The sequence below is a fragment of the Paramisgurnus dabryanus genome, chromosome 23 (genome assembly GCF_030506205.2).
Source record: "Paramisgurnus dabryanus chromosome 23, PD_genome_1.1, whole genome shotgun sequence".
Taxonomy (NCBI): Eukaryota; Metazoa; Chordata; class Actinopteri; order Cypriniformes; family Cobitidae; genus Paramisgurnus; species Paramisgurnus dabryanus.
In genome coordinates this window covers 12,719,270-12,741,978 of record NC_133359.1, presented here as the reverse complement: position 1 = coordinate 12,741,978, position 22,709 = coordinate 12,719,270, and the positions used below count along the sequence as shown (strand labels likewise).

General features: G+C 38.5%; 3 protein-coding genes and 2 non-coding genes across 6 annotated transcripts; 2 read left to right on the top strand and 3 right to left on the bottom strand.

Annotated features, from left to right (window-relative positions):
* Window positions 1–977: 977 nt before the first annotated feature.
* Window positions 978–9,522, bottom strand: mmp15a (matrix metallopeptidase 15a). The gene is made up of 10 exons (XM_065291765.1): window positions 8,996–9,522; window positions 7,457–7,605; window positions 7,165–7,287; window positions 6,767–7,071; window positions 6,433–6,594; window positions 5,671–5,939; window positions 4,872–5,010; window positions 4,197–4,344; window positions 3,847–3,962; window positions 978–2,836 (listed from the first exon to the last, which is right to left on the bottom strand). The coding sequence occupies exons 1-10, from the start codon at window positions 9,104–9,106 to the stop codon at window positions 2,403–2,405; spliced, it is 1,956 nt and encodes a 651-aa protein (XP_065147837.1). The 5' UTR covers window positions 9,107–9,522; the 3' UTR covers window positions 978–2,402.
* A 1,006-nt stretch (window positions 9,523–10,528) lies between these two features.
* On the bottom strand, window positions 10,529–14,412 carry zpd (zona pellucida glycoprotein d). 2 transcript variants are annotated; one of them, XM_065291766.2, is made up of 9 exons: window positions 13,952–14,412; window positions 13,821–13,869; window positions 13,646–13,747; window positions 13,361–13,569; window positions 13,117–13,274; window positions 12,156–12,398; window positions 11,447–11,630; window positions 11,251–11,356; window positions 10,529–11,171 (listed from the first exon to the last, which is right to left on the bottom strand). In XM_065291766.2, the coding sequence occupies exons 1-9, from the start codon at window positions 13,985–13,987 to the stop codon at window positions 11,059–11,061; spliced, it is 1,200 nt and encodes a 399-aa protein (XP_065147838.1). In that variant the 5' UTR covers window positions 13,988–14,412; the 3' UTR covers window positions 10,529–11,058. The 2 variants fall into 2 exon arrangements, with proteins under 2 accessions (XP_065147838.1, XP_065147840.1); XM_065291768.2 differs by having other exon boundaries at window positions 13,117–13,271.
* A 153-nt stretch (window positions 14,413–14,565) lies between these two features.
* vac14 (vac14 homolog (S. cerevisiae)) lies at window positions 14,566–22,616 on the top strand. The gene is made up of 19 exons (XM_065275578.2): window positions 14,566–15,198; window positions 15,727–15,877; window positions 15,990–16,157; window positions 16,325–16,387; window positions 16,501–16,608; window positions 16,699–16,808; window positions 16,905–17,026; window positions 17,102–17,239; window positions 17,333–17,476; window positions 18,049–18,112; window positions 18,459–18,603; window positions 18,688–18,753; window positions 18,835–18,976; window positions 19,145–19,277; window positions 19,379–19,553; window positions 19,638–19,756; window positions 19,882–19,961; window positions 21,586–21,736; window positions 21,871–22,616. Exons 1-19 carry the CDS (start codon window positions 15,095–15,097, stop codon window positions 22,031–22,033), a joined length of 2,346 nt encoding a protein of 781 aa, XP_065131650.2. The 5' UTR covers window positions 14,566–15,094; the 3' UTR covers window positions 22,034–22,616.
* trnag-gcc (transfer RNA glycine (anticodon GCC)) lies at window positions 17,575–17,645 on the bottom strand. Its single transcript has one exon. It is a non-coding gene; the product is annotated as a tRNA-Gly (tRNA).
* On the top strand, window positions 17,846–17,916 carry trnag-gcc (transfer RNA glycine (anticodon GCC)). Its single transcript has one exon. It is a non-coding gene; the product is annotated as a tRNA-Gly (tRNA).
* Window positions 22,617–22,709: the final 93 nt, after the last annotated feature.

The following is a 22,709-nucleotide window of genomic DNA, read 5'->3' as shown; positions in this document are numbered from 1 at the left end:
TGATAGTGTACACTATGCTTCTTTTGTGTCATCAACCAATCGGTAGTGACATGACATAATTTTCCTGCCCCTCCATTTTAATTTTGACTCAAGCAATTGGTTCAGAAACAATGAACACAAAACTGTGGGACAAAGCCTATGTGCAAAAGCCCATTTTAAACATCACATCTGAGGTTCCTGTGCCATCTAAGTGACTCTATAAGAGCATAAAGCATTCACCAATTCATGTAATGCTTCAATACTTTTCTGTCATTACTAAAAATGTATGTTGGCATCAATTACGCATTATTGCTTACAAGGAAATTAATTATGATGCATTATAATATCAATGCATGTAACATCTACACCATATGGCAAGAGTGCATTACACATCCACCCAACCATCATCTTCAGAATATATTAAAGGGGAAATTCCACAAGACGTCAAATAAATCTTTGATGTCCCCAGAGTAGGTATGCAAATTATTACCTCAAAATACCATATAGAAAATGTTAAAACTTTATAGGTGTGAGCAAAAATGTGTCATGTTTGGGTGTGTCCTTTTAAATGCAAATGAGCTGATTTCTGCACTAAATGTCAGTGCTGTGGTTGGATAGTGCAGATTAAGGGGCTGTATTACCCCTTCTGACATCACAAGGGGAGCCAAATTTCAATGACCTATTTTTTCACATGCTTGCAGAGTACGGTTTACCAAAACTTAGTTACTGGGTTGATCTTTTTCACATTTTCTATGTTGATACAAGCACTGGGGACCCAATATTAGCACTTAAATATGGAAAAAGTCAGATTTTCATGATATGTCCCCTTTAATAAATTCAGCACAATAACAGGAAAAGCCTGGTTTTTGTCACTACCTTAAGTGATATTGCTTAGAATAGATCCACAAGCTATGAATTAAAACTGTTATTGTTCTCAATCACAAAAGGAAGTGCAAATTCAGCAGAGGAAGTACAAAAAATAAAAGGGACAACTTACATCTGTATACGCATCTGTATTTTATTGAGCAAGCTACATACCAGATAATATTGGTGGACAAAAGCAATACATGCCCTGCATGATTTACTCAACTGTTAATATAAAATGTCTAAAATCAAATAAAACACAAAATTGTCATGTGAGAGTTTCTTAACTCCCAAGGGCTACATTAATAAAACACCTGAACTAGATAAAAAAACACATTCATATTGACAATACAAAAGACACAGGTTTGATACGTTAAAACAAATTAGTTCACCCAAAATCGAACTTGGCATTTTATCTTCTTTTCTTTCAAAACCTGACTATATTTCTTTTATGGAAAATGCAATAATGTTGATTTGAAATGACATGCAGAGTTAATAACAAAGGGTGAACTATCCCTTCAAAGGCAACTTGTAAAACTTCAGAAAAAAATTGTAAGCCAATTGTATCTGAACGTTTGTGGAACTGCAAGGTAATCCTTAGGCTCATGGTCAGTAAAAACAAAGCAGGGCATTTCCAAAACTGTTCAGCGGTGATAATCTGCACTATTAAGGCACAGATGGACAGAATCCCGAATCCTGGAATGACTCTCATAAACAAAGACTTTAGGGTTGGGGGAGATGTCTTGGAGCCGGGCGAAGAAACCCATAGTGGAGTCCCATAGGAAAAGAAACTTTTCTTTGAAGGGGGAGAAAGCATGAGGGGTAAACGAATGTAGGTCACGGTGACAGTAAAGTCACGCCTTCGTTTTATTCTCCTCCTCTTTCTCTTTGGCACGTTCAATGGAAATCAAGCAGAGGAAATGCTGGCTGGCTCAAGCCTCCATCCCCCTCTTATTCCTCCTTTACATAAAGTCCAAAATCAGCAACATCTGTGTAATGCAAGCCAGGCCGGGCTCCACGGGGAACAGATCATAAACCCTCTTAAATGTGTGCGAGGCAACTTATTAAACATCGCTTTCGTTTAACCCTCTGCTGTCTGCAAGACCTTGAAGCAGATTTTGTGGTTTCCTCCGTCATTTACAGAGGATAAGAAAAAAATTTCCTGATCTAAGCTTTTTATACATCCAAAAACGTCCGGGCTCAACAGGAAAACACACACAGAGAAGAACCACAACATGAAATGACCATAAAAAGTGCAAATTTTCAAAAGGTTTGATTGGACAAGCACCATAAAAGAACAAACAAAGTGTATCTCTTATAAAAAGCACATCTGCATACTTATCATCTATAGGGCAGTGAAAGTAGCTCTGTTTTAAAGACTAGTAAGTGACCTTGCTATATGCTGCCTTCATAGGGATCTACATTTAAGTTAGTTTAAGTCTAAACCAAGTGCTTTAGTTTTGGGCAAATAAATCTTTAAAAGCAACGTGGCATTTATATTTGCCGTCTCTATAGGCAGCTCACTACGTTCTGAAACAGAGCTAATGTGTGTTAGTCTATCAGACCCATTGCTGCAGGGACCTTTTGCAGTGAACAAACATTTTAGGTGTCTCTTTCTTCTGAAGCGTTGTGATGATGACATAGATAACTCCCAGAATGCAGAGCACCAGCACTAGCGGCACTGTCACCAAGATGAGCGTCATGATGTGCTCATCGGTCTCATTCACCCTCAGAACAACGTCTACCTTTTTCTCATCATCATCGTCACTTCCATCACGATCCTCAACAACATCCTCATTATTTTTGGAGTCATCTTGATCTTTGTTTGTAGTCTCTGGCTGCCTGTGGTCAGGCTTTACGTCTGTTTCTGGATCAAAGTGCACTCGGCAGCCCATGAAATCGTTCAAGATAGATCTGGGATATCCAGCATCTACTTTCATTCGCCTGTTGTCAAATCTCCAGTATTTAGTGTCTTTGTAGAAGTAAGTGAAGACTATGGGGAAAAGAGTTGGATATGATGTATGTTAGTAGTATTATAAGATGTTGGGCATTAAGAATTAATGTTAAATGTTAAAGGTTCCCCGTTTTTGTAAAATGTTACCGGTGTTGTTCAATATAACAAACAAATACACAAGTGAATAATCTGTCCTTCCAGAAAAACAAGTTTTTTGGTGATTGTTGCGGGCAAAAATCCTTGATCTTGCGGCACGTTTTCGTAAAAAATGCGATAGAATATGCGGGATATTTATGCAATTTTATGCGATGAAATTGCGCAAACTTGCAAAAACTGTGCAAACTTGCAAAAACTGCGCGACTGCGCATAAGCCGCGCGACCTTGCAAAAGCTTGCAAAAACTGCTCGACTGCGCAACCCTGCAAAAACTGCTCGACTGCGCAACCCTGCAAAACTGCTCGACTGCGCAACCCTGCAAAAACTGCTCGACTGCGCAACCCTGCAAAAACTGCTCGACTGCGCAACCCTGCAAAAACTGCTCGACTGCGGAACTTGCAAAAACTGCTCGACTGCGGAACTTGCAAAAACTGCTCGACTGCGGAACCCTGCAAAAACTGCTCGACTGCGCAACCCTGCAAAAACTGCTCGACTGCGGAACTTGCAAAAACTGCGCGAACTTGCAAAAAATGCGAACGCGCGAACTTGCAAAAAATGCGCAAACTTGGCTGATTATGTGTTAAATCATGCGATCGCATAATCACGTTTTTCTGAAGGGACTTAATACAACATAAACGTATCCCACTGATTCCAACCAAGTTAATGGATCTGGAAATTTCTGCATGTTGGAATCATCATCAAACATTTAGTTACAGGAGATTTTAGCCAATCAGCACATTTTCAGGTCAAATGTCTTGCTGCGCCCCAGTTTTTAAGCAATGAGGTCACATTTTCCCACTTAGCTCTAGATTAATGTATTTCTTCCCTCTTTTTTTTCGAATTTAGCCATGACATTTTTCTGGGCACCCGTCCCTTTAGCCTACAGTAACTCACCTCCATCATCGCTGAGAAAAACCCCCTTTGGGGAGCTAGGGACAGCCCCCCAAACGCTCACTGGTTTAGGGTACTCTTTATCCACGGCACGAGATTCTTCATTAAACCGCCAATATCTACAAAAGAAAGCAAAATTTGCTTTCACAAATCGGATATTTGAAAGAATCGTATACCAGAAAGTAAAATAAGATCTTGCATCGTATACAACGTGATGATGAATAGATTACATTTTTGTTTTTTTGGTGTACTATCCCCTCAACAGAAATGCAAACTCGAACTGAAAACCACAGAGTTTGCTACATTTTTATCACTACACACATCAGGCCTTTTCCCAAGGGTCAAACGTTTACCTGTCTCCTTTAAAGAAGTAGGTAAATCCAGATGGTTCCCACCACACAGCCGTGTCCACTCTGTCAGGCATTCCCTGACCATAACGAAACAAGTCCTGAGGGTATCCAGGCTCCACGTCCGCTTCTCTAAAAAGCCAGTATTTACTTCCTGCAAGAATGACACGAAACAAAGAAAGGATGAACAAAACCCACATTAACGGAGAAGCATAACAGGAGGGGTTGCATGACTTGGAGATGATATCATAGAGATTGCACAGAAGATTACATTGTGTGACATAAAAACAATGTTCAAAAATGAAATCGGGATTTTGAGCAACATGAAGTCTTGAAATGTTTTTTGGGCAGTCACACAATACACTGCCAATTTTCCAGGTTTCTTTTCTTAAAATGAAACTAGATCAGTAAGCATTTGGAGCTGATGCAATGCAGGCTGCGCAAGTCTTGCGTCGCCGCCAAATTCTCCTTCCCCCCTTTTCAAGTGACATAATTCGACTTCAAGATGTGGTTAGAGCAATGAAAGCAGATGTATATAAAGAAGACATAGATTGATATCTGGGAAATATTAAATGATTTTTGCCTTCTTGTTATTATGTCACACTCATGTTATTTGATTATAAGAAGATTTATATTTCTATGAACACTGCTGACAGTTCTGGAATTATTTTAGGCGCGGACCTTTAAAGAATACAAATTTCCCATCGTGACGTTCATATGCAGCATCTATGTCCTCAGGAAGCCCCATCCAGAAGAAGGAGATAGGCATTGGATAATTATCCAAAACGCGGTTTCTCCTAACCCTCCAGAACCACCGACCCTACAAAAGAAAAACAACTTTATCTAACTTTGTCACAAGAGGACCTTTGAGACGCATGATCCAAATGATTACCATAAACAAAGATGTACATGAAAACTAAGCAAATTAGGGACATTACAATTGGTAAGGATATTACAATAAAGTAAACTAAGGGGCGGCACAGTGCCTCAGTGGGTATCAATGTTGCCTAACAGCAAGAAGGCCCCGGCTAGGTCAGGTGGCCTTGTGGTGTTTGTGTGTTATTCCTGTGTCAGCGTTAGTTTACTCCGAATACGACGGTTTCCTCCCCAGGCCAAAAACATGTGGGTTAGGTGAATAATGCCAAATTGCCCCTCCTTCAACATGTGTGTGAATTGTAGTACACTTAACTATGTTTGCATGGTTTTTAAACGGCTTTTAAATAGCAAGCTCTAGCCAAAAGTCTTATATTTTGTTAATCTCTAGATATGGTGCTAATCCCTCTTTCAATGAAAGTCTATGAGGTTTTAATATTAAGTTTAATTTGAACATTAACATGCGCATTTTAAGGGTATCACTTACAACTGTAGCAGAAAGGCTTCAATATTATAATACTAACTAAGGATTACGAGTAATAGTTGCTTACCTTAGCAAAAACTAATAATAACCAAATAGCATTTACTAAAAATAACTCTCTCTCACCTTAAAGACAAACATCTCCCCTCTAAGCATGGTGACCGTGTCAAAGCCCCCCTCGCATATGTCAGGTGGATCCTGATCTGATTGCTGTGTCGGCCGGGGTCTGTAGGTCCTCCTGGTGGGATTAACCGGAGGCACCCAAGGTTTGGTGGGTCGCAGCGAAGGCCTGGTTGTTCTCGGATGGGCCACCGTGGTGGTGGGATCTGGATTAGGAGTGGTTGATGGCAGGACTGTGGTGGTCATTGCTTGAGTGGTGATTATCTCTGGAGGCCCTGAATATACAAAAACATTATATTTTTCACACTTACTGTAGCTAATAATTCATACATACACTGCAGATAGAGAGCATGTTAAAGTTTATCCATCCAACACCAGCTGTGGAATAAAGACCATGTGATTTATTTAGTGAATGATTCAGTCCAGCAGTGGACAACTTTTTTAAATGGAGAAAACAGATTCGAGTGTATGTGTCTTTGGTTAATTCATCCACTGGGGAAAAACTCAATACAAATGGACTGAAAACAAGTTCAATATAAGTAGCTACAGTGCATCATCTGTCAGCAACTCAACAAGTTTGTTGTTGCAAATCGATATGTGTGAATGCTCCTTAATTCTTATTGTATTAAGGCTACTGAAAATGATATTTTGTTTGTTTTCATAGTCATTAAATGCAATATTGACCTGACAATGATTTCAGCTTATCAACAGCTAAATTTGGATTGGATATAAAGCTACATGCAAAATTATCATTTAAAGTGAGCTCACCATAAATCTGGTGAATGCCTTTGATGTCATCCTCAGCCAATGAGAAGTGTTTAGTGTCCAACCACTGGTAGAACGGCGCCATAATGGCGGAGGGGTCATTGGAGTGCTCCAACCCCAGCGCGTGACCCAACTCATGAACCGCAACCAGAAACAAGTCAACTCCTAAAACCATAAGCAAAAAACAAATTACACAACCAGCAAAAAAAGTATATTTTGCTTGACTGAATAGCATTTTAAGATAAAAAGTCAATATTAACGTTACTAGATTCTTTGTGAGAAACTCAACAAATACCCACTTTGAATTAGGACACAAAGCCTCACTAATAGTTCACACCTGAGCCCTCCCGTTGGTTTAGGGTCCACGGTTCGTCTACGTCGAAATGTGTGTCTCCCCCCATTCCGGGACCGGGGAAAAAAGCATGTGCCAGAGAACCTCCTTCCCCATCGAATAGAGACATATCACCGTGATATCCAGAAGCGAACAGCAGTATTATGTCAGGACCTTCACTTCCATTTTTTATCTCGTGGTACGGGACCTCCTCAAACCGCAGAGGCGTAACCTCCTGCCAAACCTGAAAGGCTCTGCGAATAGCCTCGTACGTCTGCTCCTGGCCAACCTTTGGTGAGTGGTTCTGGATACTAAAAAGGCAAAGAGCAAACAAAAATACGTTTTCTAGTTGGCACAATTCATGATAATCTTTACGATCTATTATGTGTCAAGGTATAATTCACCTGTAGGTGAGCTTTTCCTGGTCCCACTTGTGACCAGTAACGGCAAAACGTTTGCGTCGTGAGACTCCTTCAGTTGACTCCTCAAAACGATCAGGCACCCCACACCGAGGTCTTCGCATGGCTCTGAAAAACAGGAAGTTACAATCAGGGAACTCTAAATGTTAAAAGCTTCTAAATGAGAAAACCAATTAACCAATGTTAATCTTACTGTTAACTCTAAATACAGTTATAAATCCAAACAACCTGAGCCCTTTTTGTTTTTAATAAAGAGGGTATCACAATAAAATCATACTTGAGAGTATCCATGTCCATCAGTCCGGTAACCTCCAAGCCATAGAAGCGTTGCATATCTTTAATAGCACTAGAAAGGATCTGCGCTGACTGCATGGTGGACATCTGTCGGCTCGCCTGGGACAGGTAGCCATAGGTCCTTAGCCAGGACTTAAAGAAACAGACACAACATTTTAAGAAACTCAAAGTAGGCAACGTTCTGAAACTGTGAGTAGTATAGAAAAGGGAGGACTTTTGGACACTTATATTGACTCTACTTTGCTATAGGCACTTTCTGTATCATACTATAGAATGCAAATAGCGTTTAGACATGTTATATCCAAAAATACTTTATAGACTGTTACACGTTTAAAGTATTTGGATTCAGGTTTTATAAACAGAAATCAGCAGAATATAGTTAGTTTGATGGTCAGCCTGTTAGTACAGTTTTTTATGCTGCATACGATGCTGTGATATGACACATGGATGTATTTACCAGATGTATAGGTAGACAATGGGAAAAATAAGGCACTCTTTGTGGTACACTAAATGTTCCCTTAAAGTAAAACACCACTGTTTTTCAATATTTTACTATGTTCTTACCTTAACTTAAATGAATGAATACATACATATCTTTTTTCAATGCGTGCACTTTTATTCTTTGTACAGCGCTTTGTGAATGTGTTAGCATTTAGCCTAGCCCCATTCATTCCTATGGCTCCAAACAAAAGTTTTATTTTGTGCCACCATTCTTACTCGTTTCCCTCATCATGTAAGTGTCTTTAAATAGGGAAAACATGGAAGTGTTTGGTGGCTTCTAAATTCATCCACCTGTCCCGGTGGTGTTTTCCTACTGGCCAGCACCTGGGAAAAGTAACAATTCATAATCTAATATAAACTGCCATTTAAAAGTTGTGTCAATTACTTGCTTATTTTTCACATTTAGGATAATAGTAAACCTATCAAAACTATGGAATAACACAAATGTCACTTGGGAAATTACCTTGTGACTAAAAAAATCTTATATTAAACATAGAATTTGCAAAAGTTTACTTTTGGCATTGTATCAAGCATCTCACCCCAACACTTATGAAGGAGATCTGTGCTGGGCTCCTAATGGCAATTTATTTATTATTTAGCCCAAGTCATATATGAAAAACATTCTTATTAAATCAATTTGTAATGAAAGAAACCATTATTTTGCAAAACTATATTGTGTTCTACTAAACTTAACATTAAGATAAAAATGACTGGGGCTCAAGAGAAACATTTAAGTCAAATAAAACATTTGAACAGCAGTATATTTATTATACATATTTTTTATTATACTTCATTACACTATACTTATTTACATCACTTTTTTTATTTACATACTTAAATTAATAATTCCTCGTAAAACCGTAAAAAATTACAAAAATACAAATTACCACTGCCACACTCTGACCCTAGCATAAAATTGTAGTAAAACAATGGTAATACAAATATGCTTAAGTTAGCTACATTTTATTATAATAAAATCATAACTGATTCTGCTAAGGGGTGTATTATAGATCATTCAAACCTCAGCGTTGAATTCATCATCTTCAGCAGCTGCTCCGGCAATGTTGACAAACAGCAGGAGAAAAATCGTCCTGAGTGACCGACAAGAGCTGCTGCTCCTGCGGGCTGACATCTCTCGCTCTCTGCGCCCGACCGGGACAACCGCACAACTTAGAAATACAGTACAGACACGCTTCTTCCACCAGAAATGTATGCTAAATCACAACCTGATATGTCAAAACACGATCATTTCCCTCCTCGGACCCACAAATTGACCAACTTGATTTCTCTTAATCAGTTACATAGTTACGCGTAAAATCACAGTTGTCCTCGACACTTTATAAATCCAGTCAAAGTGTGTCGCATTCAAAAACGCGATTGTTCACTTGAAATCGTCTCCAGTGGCTTGTACACTCCGTCGTTCAAAACTATACTGTATTGTTGGCCTGAACTGGCTATCTAAGCGCTATATTGTAGAAAAACAATACTTGATAGTTGGCTGCATCGTATTGATGTGTCACCCGGTTAAATCCATCTGGAAGTAGTGAGGACCAGAGTCGTATAATAACAGAGTTACGAAACGCTTTGATCTCGCCGCCGCGCGGTCACGTGATTTATGTAACGTTCTACAGTTCCAAACCAAGCAGGGCTGTCAATCTGTTTGCATAGGTTTTCAGCTATTTTAGGTAAATATTAGCTTGTAATGGGAATTGATCACTATACTTACTGTGTTTATAACGGTTTTTTTTACTAGGGAGTGATGGAAATACAGTAAATCAGTTAATAAAGATAAACAGTTAATTGTGACCCAAATATAACTGTGATTATCTATACCAACTACAGCAACACAGTTTATCTTTTATTTTTGTAGCAAAATATGGCTATATAAATAGGTATCAATCTGCTAAAAACTTAATTCCTACACTTTTACTATATTAAAATCACAAAAAAGATCGCCAACGCGGTTATTTGTAACAGTGAAGCATAACAGAAACACACTAAATTCATATTTTAAATTCACATTAAATGTTAATATAATCATACATGATTTTCGAGGATACATCACTCGTATTACTTACCAAACACAATGAAACGCATAGCAGCATTGTGAAGCAGTGTGACTTTCTTATAAGGCATTTAGCTTGTCGCTGTTGCCCCCTAGTGTTACTCGTAATATATAAATAAGAAAAGTATAAAGTAGATGGCCACCAGTAATAACATATTAAACCATTAAATCTATATTATTCACACATTATACACAACTCATTAAAATATAAAAAATTTACTAGTTATTATTAACGATAATCATTACCTACAGCAGAGTTCATAAAATATCACTGTTGACTATATTAATGAAATGTCCGAAAATGTAAAGAGAAACGCTAATTTCATCGATTTACCAGCAGGTGCCATTGAAATGAATGGGCTTCAGTGCTGCGTTTGGAACTATGCGTCACTACCGGTCGCTACATGAAACGCTGTTACTTCCGCATTCCATTCTTACAACGGACGTCTATGTGAGTGTCGTAACTCTATTATTATACGACTCTGGTGAGGACCAGGCCGGCGTGTACCCGATTAAAGAGATATGGTCCTCAATATTTTGCAGGACACCAAATATGAGCATGAGACCTCATGAGGGTCTCGTGCTGATCTGCAGCACGCGGCCGCACCCGCTAACCTGACCACTATTATTATTACTACTGTACATGACACATATCATTTTATAAAATTAGCACTAATACAAGTTACTTAAAACGAGTCAAAAAGAGAATTGCATTGAAATAGGTTTATTTACAGAAGCAAAACAGTTTATAAGCAAAATGTTGTTACAGTTTTAGAGCTCACTGCCACCTGTTGTTTACATTGAGTACTGTAGACAGTAGTATTTATGTTTCTGCTTGATAGATCAATCTCAGGACACCACTTTCAAGTTGATTTGTAAATTAAATTTGCTTATTTAAACACATACAGTGCTCATTTAGGGCCGTTCATTGAGCCCTCCAACATGGTGAGGTGAGCTTGACTTGCTTGCTTATATTGTACCCAAACCACTATGTGTTGGGGGGAAACAGGGTAAATATTTTAACTATTTGTCATGTGTCGCCTGTTTCCAGCTTTAGCAATGCTGATCAAGATGAGAAGGAAGATGCCCAAAACCCAGATCAGACCCAATGGAACAAGCAATGGCAGGAGATCTAAAGATGAATTAATGCACGGAGTTAAAACATGAATTGGAGAGAAACAGACAGACTTGCACGCCATTATAAAACTTACTTGTGGTAGGTCTGTCTGGTACCTCCCGTTTGATTGGTCCATATGATAGAAGGCCTTCCGGTTGTTCATCCATGACAACCTCTCTTTTGGCTATAGATTTACACTCCTAAACAACAGTGATCACGTTAACAAAACATCAAAACTAGCAAAAAAAATCAAATAGGATGCATAGGCAACCGGTGGGTAATATGCTTACAGGAATACAAGATGCTCCATCTTCTTGTGTACAGAGGTGCACAGTGCAGTGCAGGTAGAAACTGTGGGGCTCGTTCACAAAACGAAACATATCAAAGAAGAAGCGGACAACTGATCCCTCACCGTTTTTCCCTGCAAAGTAGTCTGTGCGATTTACAAATGATGTCGTTTTGTCATTTGCACACCTTGGAGATGTTAAAAGCAAAAAAGTCAAATATTTGAAAATGCAAATGTTTCATTAAATATTTGATAAAATTTTACAGAAATTAAAAGTTCACTTTAAATTGAAAATTCTGTCATCATTTACTCCTCCTCATGTTGTTCTAAACCTGTATGAATTTCTTTTTTCTGATATACACAAAAGATATTTTGAGAAATGATGGTAAACACACAGCAGTAAGTGACCATAGACTTCCATAGTAGGAATAAAACAATATGATGGAATTTAATGGATACCGTCAACTGTGTGCTTAATATCATTTATCAAAAATATTTTCTTCATTTATCACAATACTTCCAAAATATCTTTTCCCTACTGTGGAAGTCTATGGTCACTTACTGCCGTGTGTGTTTACCATCATTTCTCAAAATATCTTATTTTGTGTTCATCAGAAAAAAGAAATTCATACAGGTTTACAACAACATGAAGATGAGTAAATGACAGAATTTTCATTTTAAAGTGAACGATCCCTTTAAAGCAATCAACTCACCCATTTATTAGCAGTGTATGGGTAAAGCCTGACCTATTATTAGGCTGAGCAGACTGAGTGGCCCAGCAGTCATTCACTTTCAGATTGAAGAAATCTTCTGGATCGGTGACTTTAATCTGGATGAAGACCTGATCCCCAAGCTTAATAGTAGGTGCGCTGGCGAAGGACTCTTTAAATGTGTGATCTTTGAACAAACTCATCTCCACTTTGGCATCAACCTCATCGACTTTAAACATTTTCTCACTTAAAACCAACAGATAAAACATACAATGTAGCAAGTGTTTGAAGTTGTTTTTTAAGAGAAATGTCCAGAAAGTCATCCCATAAGCATACCTATTAAACAGAAACCGATAGTATACTTTTGTTTTACTATAGTAAACTGTAGTAAAACTCCAAGATTCTATTGCATTTAAACATGTACATTAAAAGTGTAGCAATTAATATAATATACTACAGTTTACTATTGTAAATATTAACATTTTTACATTTTTAATGTGAGAAAACAAGCAAATGTTTTAGCATCAATCGCCATATCTGTTCGCAACAAATTATTTTTTCTTTTTTTATTGCAAAGAACGTTCGCAACATAAAATTGCAGATTATCTTCACGTGTTGACGTCAAACAGACGTTTCCCGCGAAATCATACATGCGGCGCAGCGAGAAAAAAATACATGCGGCGCAGCAAGAACTGACAGCTGAATGACGTCAAAGTACCGCGAGAGCGATTCGAGAAATCATACAGAGAACTCTACTTATAAATCTCTCTCGCGGAACTTTGACGTCATCCCGCCGTCGGTTCTTGCGGACCGAGATGAAGTCGAACAAGCCTATTATAAGCTTACTATTGAGAATCGGAACAAGATGGGATCTTTGACAAATTTTTAAGCGTATTTAATACCGGATTAATTTTTAACAAAAAGTTGCGCAGACACTTTTCTTCAGCTTCAACATCGCGGTTACCTGGAAAAATGAAAAACGGGAAATGCCAGGCTGAGTCTACGGATGTACGGATAGACACACTTGTACTCGATCTTTACAACTGGATCTCTCACAATTTTCCCGTAAGTAGGTGGTTCAGACATCAGGGTTAATGAGTATGCAACGTGAGTTATATTCTTCTGTTAGGAGAGAAAACCAAGATTTATCTTATCGGACAGGTATGCTTGAAGAGAAAATAATAAAGATGGGACATAGTCACGCTCACCTCCAGAGGTTTGCCTCCACATGCAGTGTACTGATCCATTGGTGTACGCACTATAAAGTAAGCTGATCCAGAGATGACCTCTCTATGTGCACGGCAGCTGCTGTTAGGTAAGTGAACACAATCTACTCCCACATTATAGTACTTGAAGAACTCTTCATCCACAAGTATGGTCATGTGTTCTTTCTCACACGTTACATTTACTGTTGCGACTTAAAAAAAAGAAGATTTTCAGCGTTTAAACAAAAGTTATATTAGAGAGATAATTAGTACTAGATTCTGCATTACCCTGTTCACAGAAATCTCCAAAGTAGCCAAATGCACATTTGCATTTTCCATGCGACAAAACGCAGGTATTCGGGTCTGTACATCGCGAGACATCACATTCACCTGTTTGAAGTTAGCAAAACTGTAGCAAAAATGTTTTAGTTAACGTTAGTTGACTGAAATAACACATCCTTACCAGAAACCCATCCAAAAGCGACCAGTAAAGTTAGAAGAAGCAGAAACGCCTGTGTGGGAGTAAAATAGCTTATTTTAAAATATAAAATCGTATTGTCTGTGTTTAATCCATAGTAATGTTAGGGTTCACACCTTTGAATTGTGATAGTGTGCCATTTGTGTTGTCATGGCCTTTTTGCGGACACTTAGTTATTTATTCTAATTTCAGTCAGTAGAAAACTGCAAACGTTAGTGTATGTTATATGCAGCCTTCGCGTGAAAGGATTAAGGAGTAAGTAAATATTGATTAAATACTTCAGTGGGGAGAGGCTAAATTAATTTGATTAGTGACACCTGCTGACAGAAAACAAGCCTTTACAACCAACCAACATTTCTGGGAGTGAAATAATTTCAAGTACTTAATTATATTTTATTTTTTTCCACAGATGTCACTTCACTAATTATATTTCGTTGTTCTCCTGTAGTTATGGTGAATTTAAATGAATGAGACGCTGCGCAGACTGATTGGCCTATAGCAGTAAAGTACCGCGAGAGCACAAGACTTTGTTCAGTAATGCTTTCGCATCTCGCGATACTTAGGTGTCATAGGTCAATCAGTCTGCGCATGGCCTTATGAAGTCGAACACACCGCCTTTTCTTCTTCTTTTTTTTTTTTTTTTGAAAAACATGTGACTCGGATGACGCGATCAAAACAAATCCATTGATAGGCGCTCGATTTTCCAGGCATACACTGATGTTTGTAGGAAGTCATGTGAGCCGGGGACATATGGCGGCTTCAACCCATTACTTTCGTTAAAAACACTGCTATGTGGTAGTGTCATCATTCTGGAGGAAATATCGCGACTAATATTGCTATCTTCTGATGTCATCTCGTTTCACTGGATCGTTTACTTTGAGTGATTTAATTACAGAGACGTGTTGAACTAAGGAGTGTTATTTTACATTGCCTCTCATCCACTGACATCGCTGTCTCAGTTTAATATCGCAAACAAGCAGGTCCAGTTATTTTATAAGTGATGCATATCATGAAAGTCCGGCGTTTATGTTGATGTCGAAAAAGATTTAGTATCGCCGTCTCGTCTGTTATAAACAAAACGAGTGAATGATGATCCAAAACTCGCGGATGAAAAATTGATACATTTATTCTTCGATACATTAGTAAGTAAGTGTCATCTAATAATTAAACTGTTCCTCTTCATTGGAAAATTCGCTTATTAGTTTTCAAAGACCATCTTTAGTTATTGATTTACTGATCTATGCGTGATAGTTAGAAAAATGAATACAGAAAAGGATTTTTCTCCCTTGACTCCAAACATTGTGCGAGCCCTCAACGACAAGCTGTACGAGAAGAGGAAGGTGGCAGCACTTGAAATCGAAAAGTGAGTCATTATCCATTATTATTTAGGGCAAATATCAATGATCATGTATTTTTAAACCACACAAATATAATATTGAGAGTTGTATTAAGTTGCTGTCACACTAATTTGGTCCCATCCCACATTTAAAAATATTGTATTATTTATTAGTAAACGGTAGTCAAATTCCTTGATGCTATATTGTTTATGAACTTTACAGTAGTAAACAATAAAGTATACCAAAGTATTTTTTGTTTTGGGATGTTATGCCACTGACAGGCATTTGTATACAATTGATAATTTAACACATTTAATAAGTTATTAGGGATAGGGTTTGGTATTTGTTACTTTACTGTAAAGGCTGGCAGATCATCTGACAGGCCATGTGATCTCCTTATTCAATTTATGATCAACAGTCCATAGTTCAGTGATCTCCAAACATCACTTAAATCTATTACATGCATATAAGTGCATTAATTAAATATAAAATATTATACTTTTATGCTTATTTACTTATATAGCTGTAAAATTTCTCTCTCACTGTTTCACCAGGCTTGTACGGGAATTTGTAGCCCAGAACAACTCTGCTCAGATCCGACATGTCATTCAGATTTTGGCCGCAGAGTTCGCGCTTTCCCAGCACCCTCACAGCAGGAAAGGGGGTCTCATTGGTTTGGCCGCATGCTCTATTGCCTTGGGAAAAGTATGGGAACTTTATATTCGATATGTGCAGATTTTAAGGTCCTTGATTCAATGGTGCCCTTTGTGAGAGCTATCTTGTTTGTTTATCTTATCTTTCATGTTGTGTTTTTTAGGATTCTGGATTGTACCTAAAGGAACTCATTGATCCGGTTCTTACGTGTTTCAATGACTCTGACAGCCGTCTCCGGTACTACGCCTGTGAGGCACTGTACAATATAGTGAAGGTTGCAAGGGGGGCGGTGCTGCCCCACTTTAATGTGCTGTTTGATGGACTTAGCAAGGTAAACATCATTCGTTTGCTTATGTAATGAAAGTGACCATTAAAATGTCTGTATGTGAGTGTATTGATATTTTGTAGATCAGCTCTTTTCCATCACCATTCGTTTAAAATTCCTTTATAAAGGGACCCAAATGCTCTTCAATTTAATATTCATACTGCTCTCTACAGCTTGCTGCCGATCCAGACCCGAATGTAAAGAGTGGGTCAGAGCTCCTGGACCGGCTTCTTAAGGCGAGTATAAAATGTTGCATACGTTCCAGGCTAAGCAATTCTTATAGGTACATGACATGATGATAACAAAAATACGTCTACTTAGTATTTGCTTGTCTTTGTTTTATTTTCAGGACATTGTAACTGAAAGCAACAAATTTGACCTTGTGGCTTTTGTCCCACTGTTGCGTGAAAGGATTTACTCAAACAACCAATATGCCCGCCAATTCATTATCTCATGGGTAAATTGAGCACCCTAACACGTTGCCTGCCATAATCACAAGTAATTTTTAAGAACAAATGCAACTTAATGCAATGTTTGTTTGAATCAGATCCATGTGTTGGAGTCTGTTCCCGATATCAACCTTTTGGACTATTTGCCAGAAATCCTAGACGGACTCTTTCAGATCCTTGGAGACAGCAGCAAAGAGATCCGGCGAATGTATGTCTCATATTTTCAATCATTTCTGCATCTTCCCCCTTTCCTGTGTTTGTTCCTTTTTCGTTTAATAAAATATTAACAAAGGCCGTTCATTAGGTGCGAGGTGGTTTTGGGAGAATTCCTGAAAGAAATTAAGAAGAATCCATCCAGTGTCAAGTTTGCAGAAATGGCCAACATCTTAGTTATCCACTGTCAAGTGTCTGATGAAACAAAATCCAGTAAGTCAAATGTTATCACTTTTAGGCTAACTAGAACCTATACTAATATTTGTTTTTAATTCTGACTTTTTCCAGCTAATGATCTCATCCAGTTGACGGCTATGACATGGATGAGAGAATTTATCCAGCTTGCAGGAAGAGTAGTTTTGCCTTATTCCTCTGGAATACTGACAGCCGTGTTGCCCTGCCTTTCCTATGATGATCGGAAAAAGAGTATGATTCATGTTATATACCTGATATTTATGCGTTGAGGCTAAAATGGTTCAATTATATATGTTAAATGTGATATTTTCCTTAATATGCCAGGTACAAAAGAGGTCGCCAGTGCATGTAATCATAGCTTGATGAAGCTTGTGACGCCTGAGGATGATGAAGATGATGAAGAATCACAGACCAAATCTTCCCCTCCTAGTGATGATGTGTCATCTAAAAAAGAGGGAGATCTAAATGGTAAGTTTTTATTGTTTATTCGTTTTATAAAAATTAGAGTTTTATGCTTTGTGGTGGTGGTTATTATATAAGCTTGTGAGAAGAATGAAAAGTTTGGATGCATTGGCCGGGAATCGAACCCGGGCCTCCCGCGTGGCAGGCGAGAATTCTACCACTGAACCACCAATGCTTTCCTGTTATATGCATGTCGCCCCCTGGCTTTCAATGAAGAAAGAAAAAAAAACTGGGTGGGCCATAAATGTGTTTTTATTTTGGACACCAGGGGGCGATGGTTAGCTTTCAGAAAAAGCTCAGAAATCTCCCTCCTAGTGATGTCAGACGGTAAGTGCACCATACGAAGCCAGGGGGCGATGATAAGTATTCGGGAAAGCATTGGTGGTTCAGTGGTAGAATTCTCGCCTGCCACGCGGGAGGCCCGGGTTCGATTCCCGGCCAATGCATCCACATTTTTCTTTTTGCACAACTACTCATTCTCAATTTTTAATGTGTAATATGTTTAAATTTAAGCAAACTAAATAAAAAATTATTTTATTTAGCGCATTTTATTAAATGCTAATTACTGTCTATTTTAGATTCCCTGAATGAGTCTCAGGAGTCTGGGGGCTTCAGCAACATCTCTTTCTTCACACCAGCAAGGTATGCATTGACAATTACAGATTTGTTTTGTAATTAAAGACGCAAATAATAATTAAAACAAATTAAAGGCGGGGTGCGTGATTTTTGTAAAACACACTTGTAGCCAATCATTGCCTGGGTTGCGTATGTGTGGGGCGCGTCTATCACAAGAAGGTCCAGATTCTATCGGGTAAATGCGTGTTTGTTCAGGTGATTTCAGATGTCAACATTGGCTTTCAGAGGTCATGTACCCCGCCTTTAACTAAATGTAAATATTTGGAAAAACATTTAGAGTAAATGTAACAGATTGTCCATTTATAAAATGATGATTATTTTGATCAGATGCATTTAACATACATTTTTAAAGTTCTGACAGGTCTGCAGTAACTCTGGATTTGGATGGCATAGTTCAGGTACTGGACAGACATTTGCACGATTCGTCCACTGGGATGATGACTCGCATTGCTGTGTTGAAGTGGCTTTACCATCTTTACATCAAGACCCCTCGCAAGGTAATCCGGATGTATTACTTTAAAAATATTTTCAGAAAACACACCTGTTCGTGTGATGCTCATTTGAACGTGTCTCCCCAACAGATGTTCAAGCACACAGATAGTTTGTTCCCCATGTTACTAAAGACTCTCTCAGATGAGTCGGATGAAGTAAGTAGTTGGCATTAAATGTGATCAGTCTCTGTGCTAATAAAACAGGCAAAATATAAAGATCCATATAAACTCTTACAGGTGATATTAAAAGACTTGGAGGTTTTAGCCGAGATTGCATCATCACCAGCTGGACAGACGGACCCCTCTGGATCATGTGACACCTCGGATAGCAAATCAGAGCTTCATATTCCAGAAGGGGTCAGAGATCCGATGGTGGTCGGTGAGTATGATTTCTATTTTCTACATAAAATCATCCTAAATATTATAAAGAACATTCTGTATAAATATAATCTCGATATCTTTAATATTAACTTTGATGCTCCTAATCCCATAAATAGAAACTGGATTTTAAAGCAGGATCACATCTCATAAACGCTTTATTTGACAGGTGCTAAGATGGCAGACTTATCTCCATCGACCCCGAGCATGAATTCATACTTCTACAAGTTCATGATTAATTTGCTCAAACGCTTCAGTATAGAAAGGAAACTTCTAGAAATGAGGGGGGTCTTCATTATCAGGTAAACCGCCCTATAAAATTCCCACAAAAATTGTAATCACTGTAATTTTGAGCATGCAACTCATTTACTAAACAAGCGCTGATAAGATTTGTCTCTTACAGGCAGTTATGTCTCCTCCTCCATGCGGAAAACATATTTCACTCCATGGCGGACATCTTGCTAAAGGAGGAAGACCTAAAGTTCGCCTCCACCATGGTGCAGACACTTAACACTATTCTGCTTACTTCTGCTGAACTTTTTCAGCTTAGGAACCAGCTCAAAGACCTGCGCACACAGGTAACACAACGTTTGAAGGATGCTTGCCAGAAAAGACCTAGTCGAAAAGTTGATCTAAACTGTAACTATTGTTTCCTCCTTCAGGAAAGCTGTGAGCTCTTTTGTTGCCTGTATCGCTCTTGGTGTCACAATCCGGTGGCCACTGTGTCCCTCTGCTTTCTCACGCAGAATTATCACCATGCCTATGACCTCATCCAAAAATTGTATCCTTTGTCTGCAAATGTATTATTGTTGCATATGGACTAAAATATTGGACTCTGTTTGCTAGTCTTAAGCAATGAAATTTGGCAAGAGTTTCACAGTAAACCCCTTGACCTGAACGGATCAGCGGAGATCTTGAGGTGACTGTGGATTTCCTCATGGAGGTGGATAAACTTGTGCAGTTAATTGAAAGCCCCATATTCACCTGTAAGTCCTGGGGCCGTATTCACAAAGAATTTTAAGGCTAAAAGTAGCTCCTAACTGGCGAATTTAGAAGCAACTCCTAAAAATAATAGGCGTGTCACTCCTAAATTTAGGACTCCTAATTTTTTCACTAAGAGTAATTCACAAAGCATTTTAGCCCTAAAAGTAGCACCTAAGTCTGGGACAGCTTAAAAGAAGTCGAGAGGACTCCTAACTCACTAAGATCTATTCACAAAGGATCTTAAAATGTCTTAGGTGCTGATCCTCCTTAACATGGACAGTTTCACCAACTCAAAAGCATTGCACATACTTAAAAGCACACTTTAATGTAAGCATATTGTTTATGACATTTGTTTCATAATTCATTACATTCATGACAAGCAGGAAGTTTTTTAGAATTACATGAAACAATAATGATATTAAATATTTAATATTATAGGCATACCTGTTGCCATGCTAGTCTGTTTAAAGGCTGCAATCTCAACCCTCTACTGCGATTGTAATGCATACGCATATACCACCGCCTCTCGCATTCGTCCGGGGTCCGCGACATAAGCGGGAATGTTGCATTGATCTGCAACAAATCCTCTCCCCAGTGATGCGCGGGTTGATCGGAAATGAGCGGATGCATGTGGTCACCCGCGGTCACGAGTCATCCAAAAATATTTTTTATGATATTCGGGTCGCGTTCGGTCGGGTCGTTTGAAATAAAGATGGCAATTAACTATTAAACAATTACTACTTAAAAAAAATGCTGGCCAGGGAGCGGGTCGGGTACACTATTTATTTTTTATTTTTTGCGGTCCGAGTTGCGGGCGGGTTAGTTGAAAACGTTGGTCGGGTGCCAGTTGTTTTGTACATTGACCCGCGCATCACTTTCTCGCATGTCTCACGCTTAGTTTTGCTTGATATCTCAGTGCCGAATTTCCCTTTTATTACGTTTCTTTTTTCCAGCACCAACTGGGCCAGCAGCAGTAACTGATCCTGCATCCATTTGGGCTTTCTTTTGGCGAGTTCCACCATCATTTATTTATTACATTAGGCAGGCTTCTTTAATATGGGCAACATTTCCTTGCTTTAAGTAGTCTACTTAGACTAATAGGATGTACATTAATCAAGCAAGTAATGCAAAGTCGTTTTATTATTAGGCAATTGGCGGTTTTCATTTGTATTAGGCTTGATTTAATTTAATTTAATTCATGACTTTTCTTTAATATATGCATTTTGATGGCATTACTATTATTATTTTGTATAGGACACAGACATATTTCGATATTGTAATTCCATGATTTGGTGCGTCTGTGTTATGTTACGCATGACAGCCCTGTCATCTAACAACCAATCACCGTGGTCATTGCGAGGCAGCTCGTGCATGAGAATTGACGTCATCCGTAGCAACGAAGACTCACTCTTAGTTTAGGAGTTATCATTTTTCCTTACTAAAAGTAGGTCTGAAAGGCGTTGTGAATAACTTTTAAGAGAAAACTCCTAGCTAAAATCTTTTAGTGCGATTTAGGAGTACTCTTAGTGATAAGATAAAATGCTTTGTGAATACGGCCCCAGATCATTAAACCAAAGTAAAACATTTCTGATATTAAGCATCACACTTACACTCGTACCTTTACAGACCTCCGTCTTCAGTTACTTGACGTAGAGCACAACCCCTATCTGATCAAAGCTCTGTATGGACTGCTAATGCTGCTTCCTCAGAGTCAGGCATTTCAGCTGCTGTCGCATCGGCTTAGCTGCGTGCCAAACCCTGAACTTATGAGGACCGTGTAAGTACCAGCATCCCACTGACAAACTAGACAATCTCCATAGTTCTTACCATTACCAAAATCTAGAAGGGGGCGTCCACATACAGTATTTGTATAAAGATGCACTGTGTCATAGCATCACTTTTATTTTACAGAGAAGATAAAAAGGTACCTGTCAAAGAGAAACGACCAGCTCAGCCTCATATAGACTACAGTGATCTGCTCCAACACTTTGACCGAGTCCAAAGCAAACACTTGGAAGCGAGACATCAGAGGACGGGCCGATCTGAGCACCCTGACAGGAAGCTGATGCTGTAAGGCTTGCAGGCACGAGAAAGCTACGTTGGCTTTGTCCACCGTACAGACAAAGAGAGCTGGTGCATCTTAAAGAACCTGTAGTGGGCATACATAAAATTGTTGAATATATTCAAACTAGTGTAGGCATGAGAGACTTTATTGTGTCTTATTTTTGATACATAAAGTGCTTTATGTTCAAGTGCTGTGGAGCTGATTTAGTTCATGCGCTCACTTGAACACGATTACAAATTGTGTATCGGATGTTATATCATTCCTAGTTGACTGATTTAATTTAATCTAGTCTGGATTATTTGTACAGAACATCTTGCATGTGCCCCTAGATGTTCAGTAGGAGCATCTAAATCTGCATATAACATTTACTGTAAAAAGTCAGTTGGATGAATTTGTCTTTTTGTATTGCAGTCTACTCATTGATTTTTTTTCAGCATTCATGTGTGTGTGCTTATGTTTTTAGCATTTTCATCAGAATTTGATTTTCTACATCATCCTAAATTTACCCTTGGCCTTACTGTGTATGCAAACCTTGGTAATTTCTCTGTAGTGTTGAGACAAAGTTATAATAAAGTGGACCATGTATAATGTTTTTCCTACGATATCTTTATTATGAGAACTCAATTATTTTCTTAAACACTACAGCAGATGGCGCAAGTGTTTTACTTTCGTGAAGAATAATAGC

Excerpts from the sequence above, each read along its gene's own strand:
- mmp15a (XM_065291765.1), bottom strand. The coding sequence starts at position 9,106 with ATGTCAGCCCGCAGGAGCAGCAGCTCTTGTCGGTCACTCAGGACGATT. Across the intron at positions 7,606-8,995 it reads ATGATGAATTCAACGCTGAG|TCCTGGCTAAGGACCTATGG; the intron begins GTTTGAATGATC and ends TGTTTCTTTAAG. Across the intron at positions 5,011-5,670 it reads GGGAGATGTTTGTCTTTAAG|GGTCGGTGGTTCTGGAGGGT; the intron begins GTGAGAGAGAGT and ends TTTCTTTTGTAG.
- zpd (XM_065291766.2), bottom strand. The coding sequence starts at position 13,987 with ATGACAACACAAATGGCACACTATCACAATTCAAAG. Across the intron at positions 13,275-13,360 it reads GTGGAGGCAAACCTCTGGAG|AAGAATATAACTCACGTTGC; the intron begins GTGAGCGTGACT and ends CTCTCCTAACAG. Across the intron at positions 11,172-11,250 it reads ACCAGACAGACCTACCACAA|ATCTCCTGCCATTGCTTGTT; the intron begins GTAAGTTTTATA and ends ATTCATCTTTAG.
- vac14 (XM_065275578.2), top strand. The coding sequence starts at position 15,095 with ATGAATACAGAAAAGGATTTTTCTCCCTTGACTCCAAACATTGTGCGA. Across the intron at positions 18,977-19,144 it reads CAGAGATCCGATGGTGGTCG|GTGCTAAGATGGCAGACTTA; the intron begins GTGAGTATGATT and ends TTTATTTGACAG. Across the intron at positions 19,962-21,585 it reads TGAAAGCCCCATATTCACCT|ACCTCCGTCTTCAGTTACTT; the intron begins GTAAGTCCTGGG and ends GTACCTTTACAG.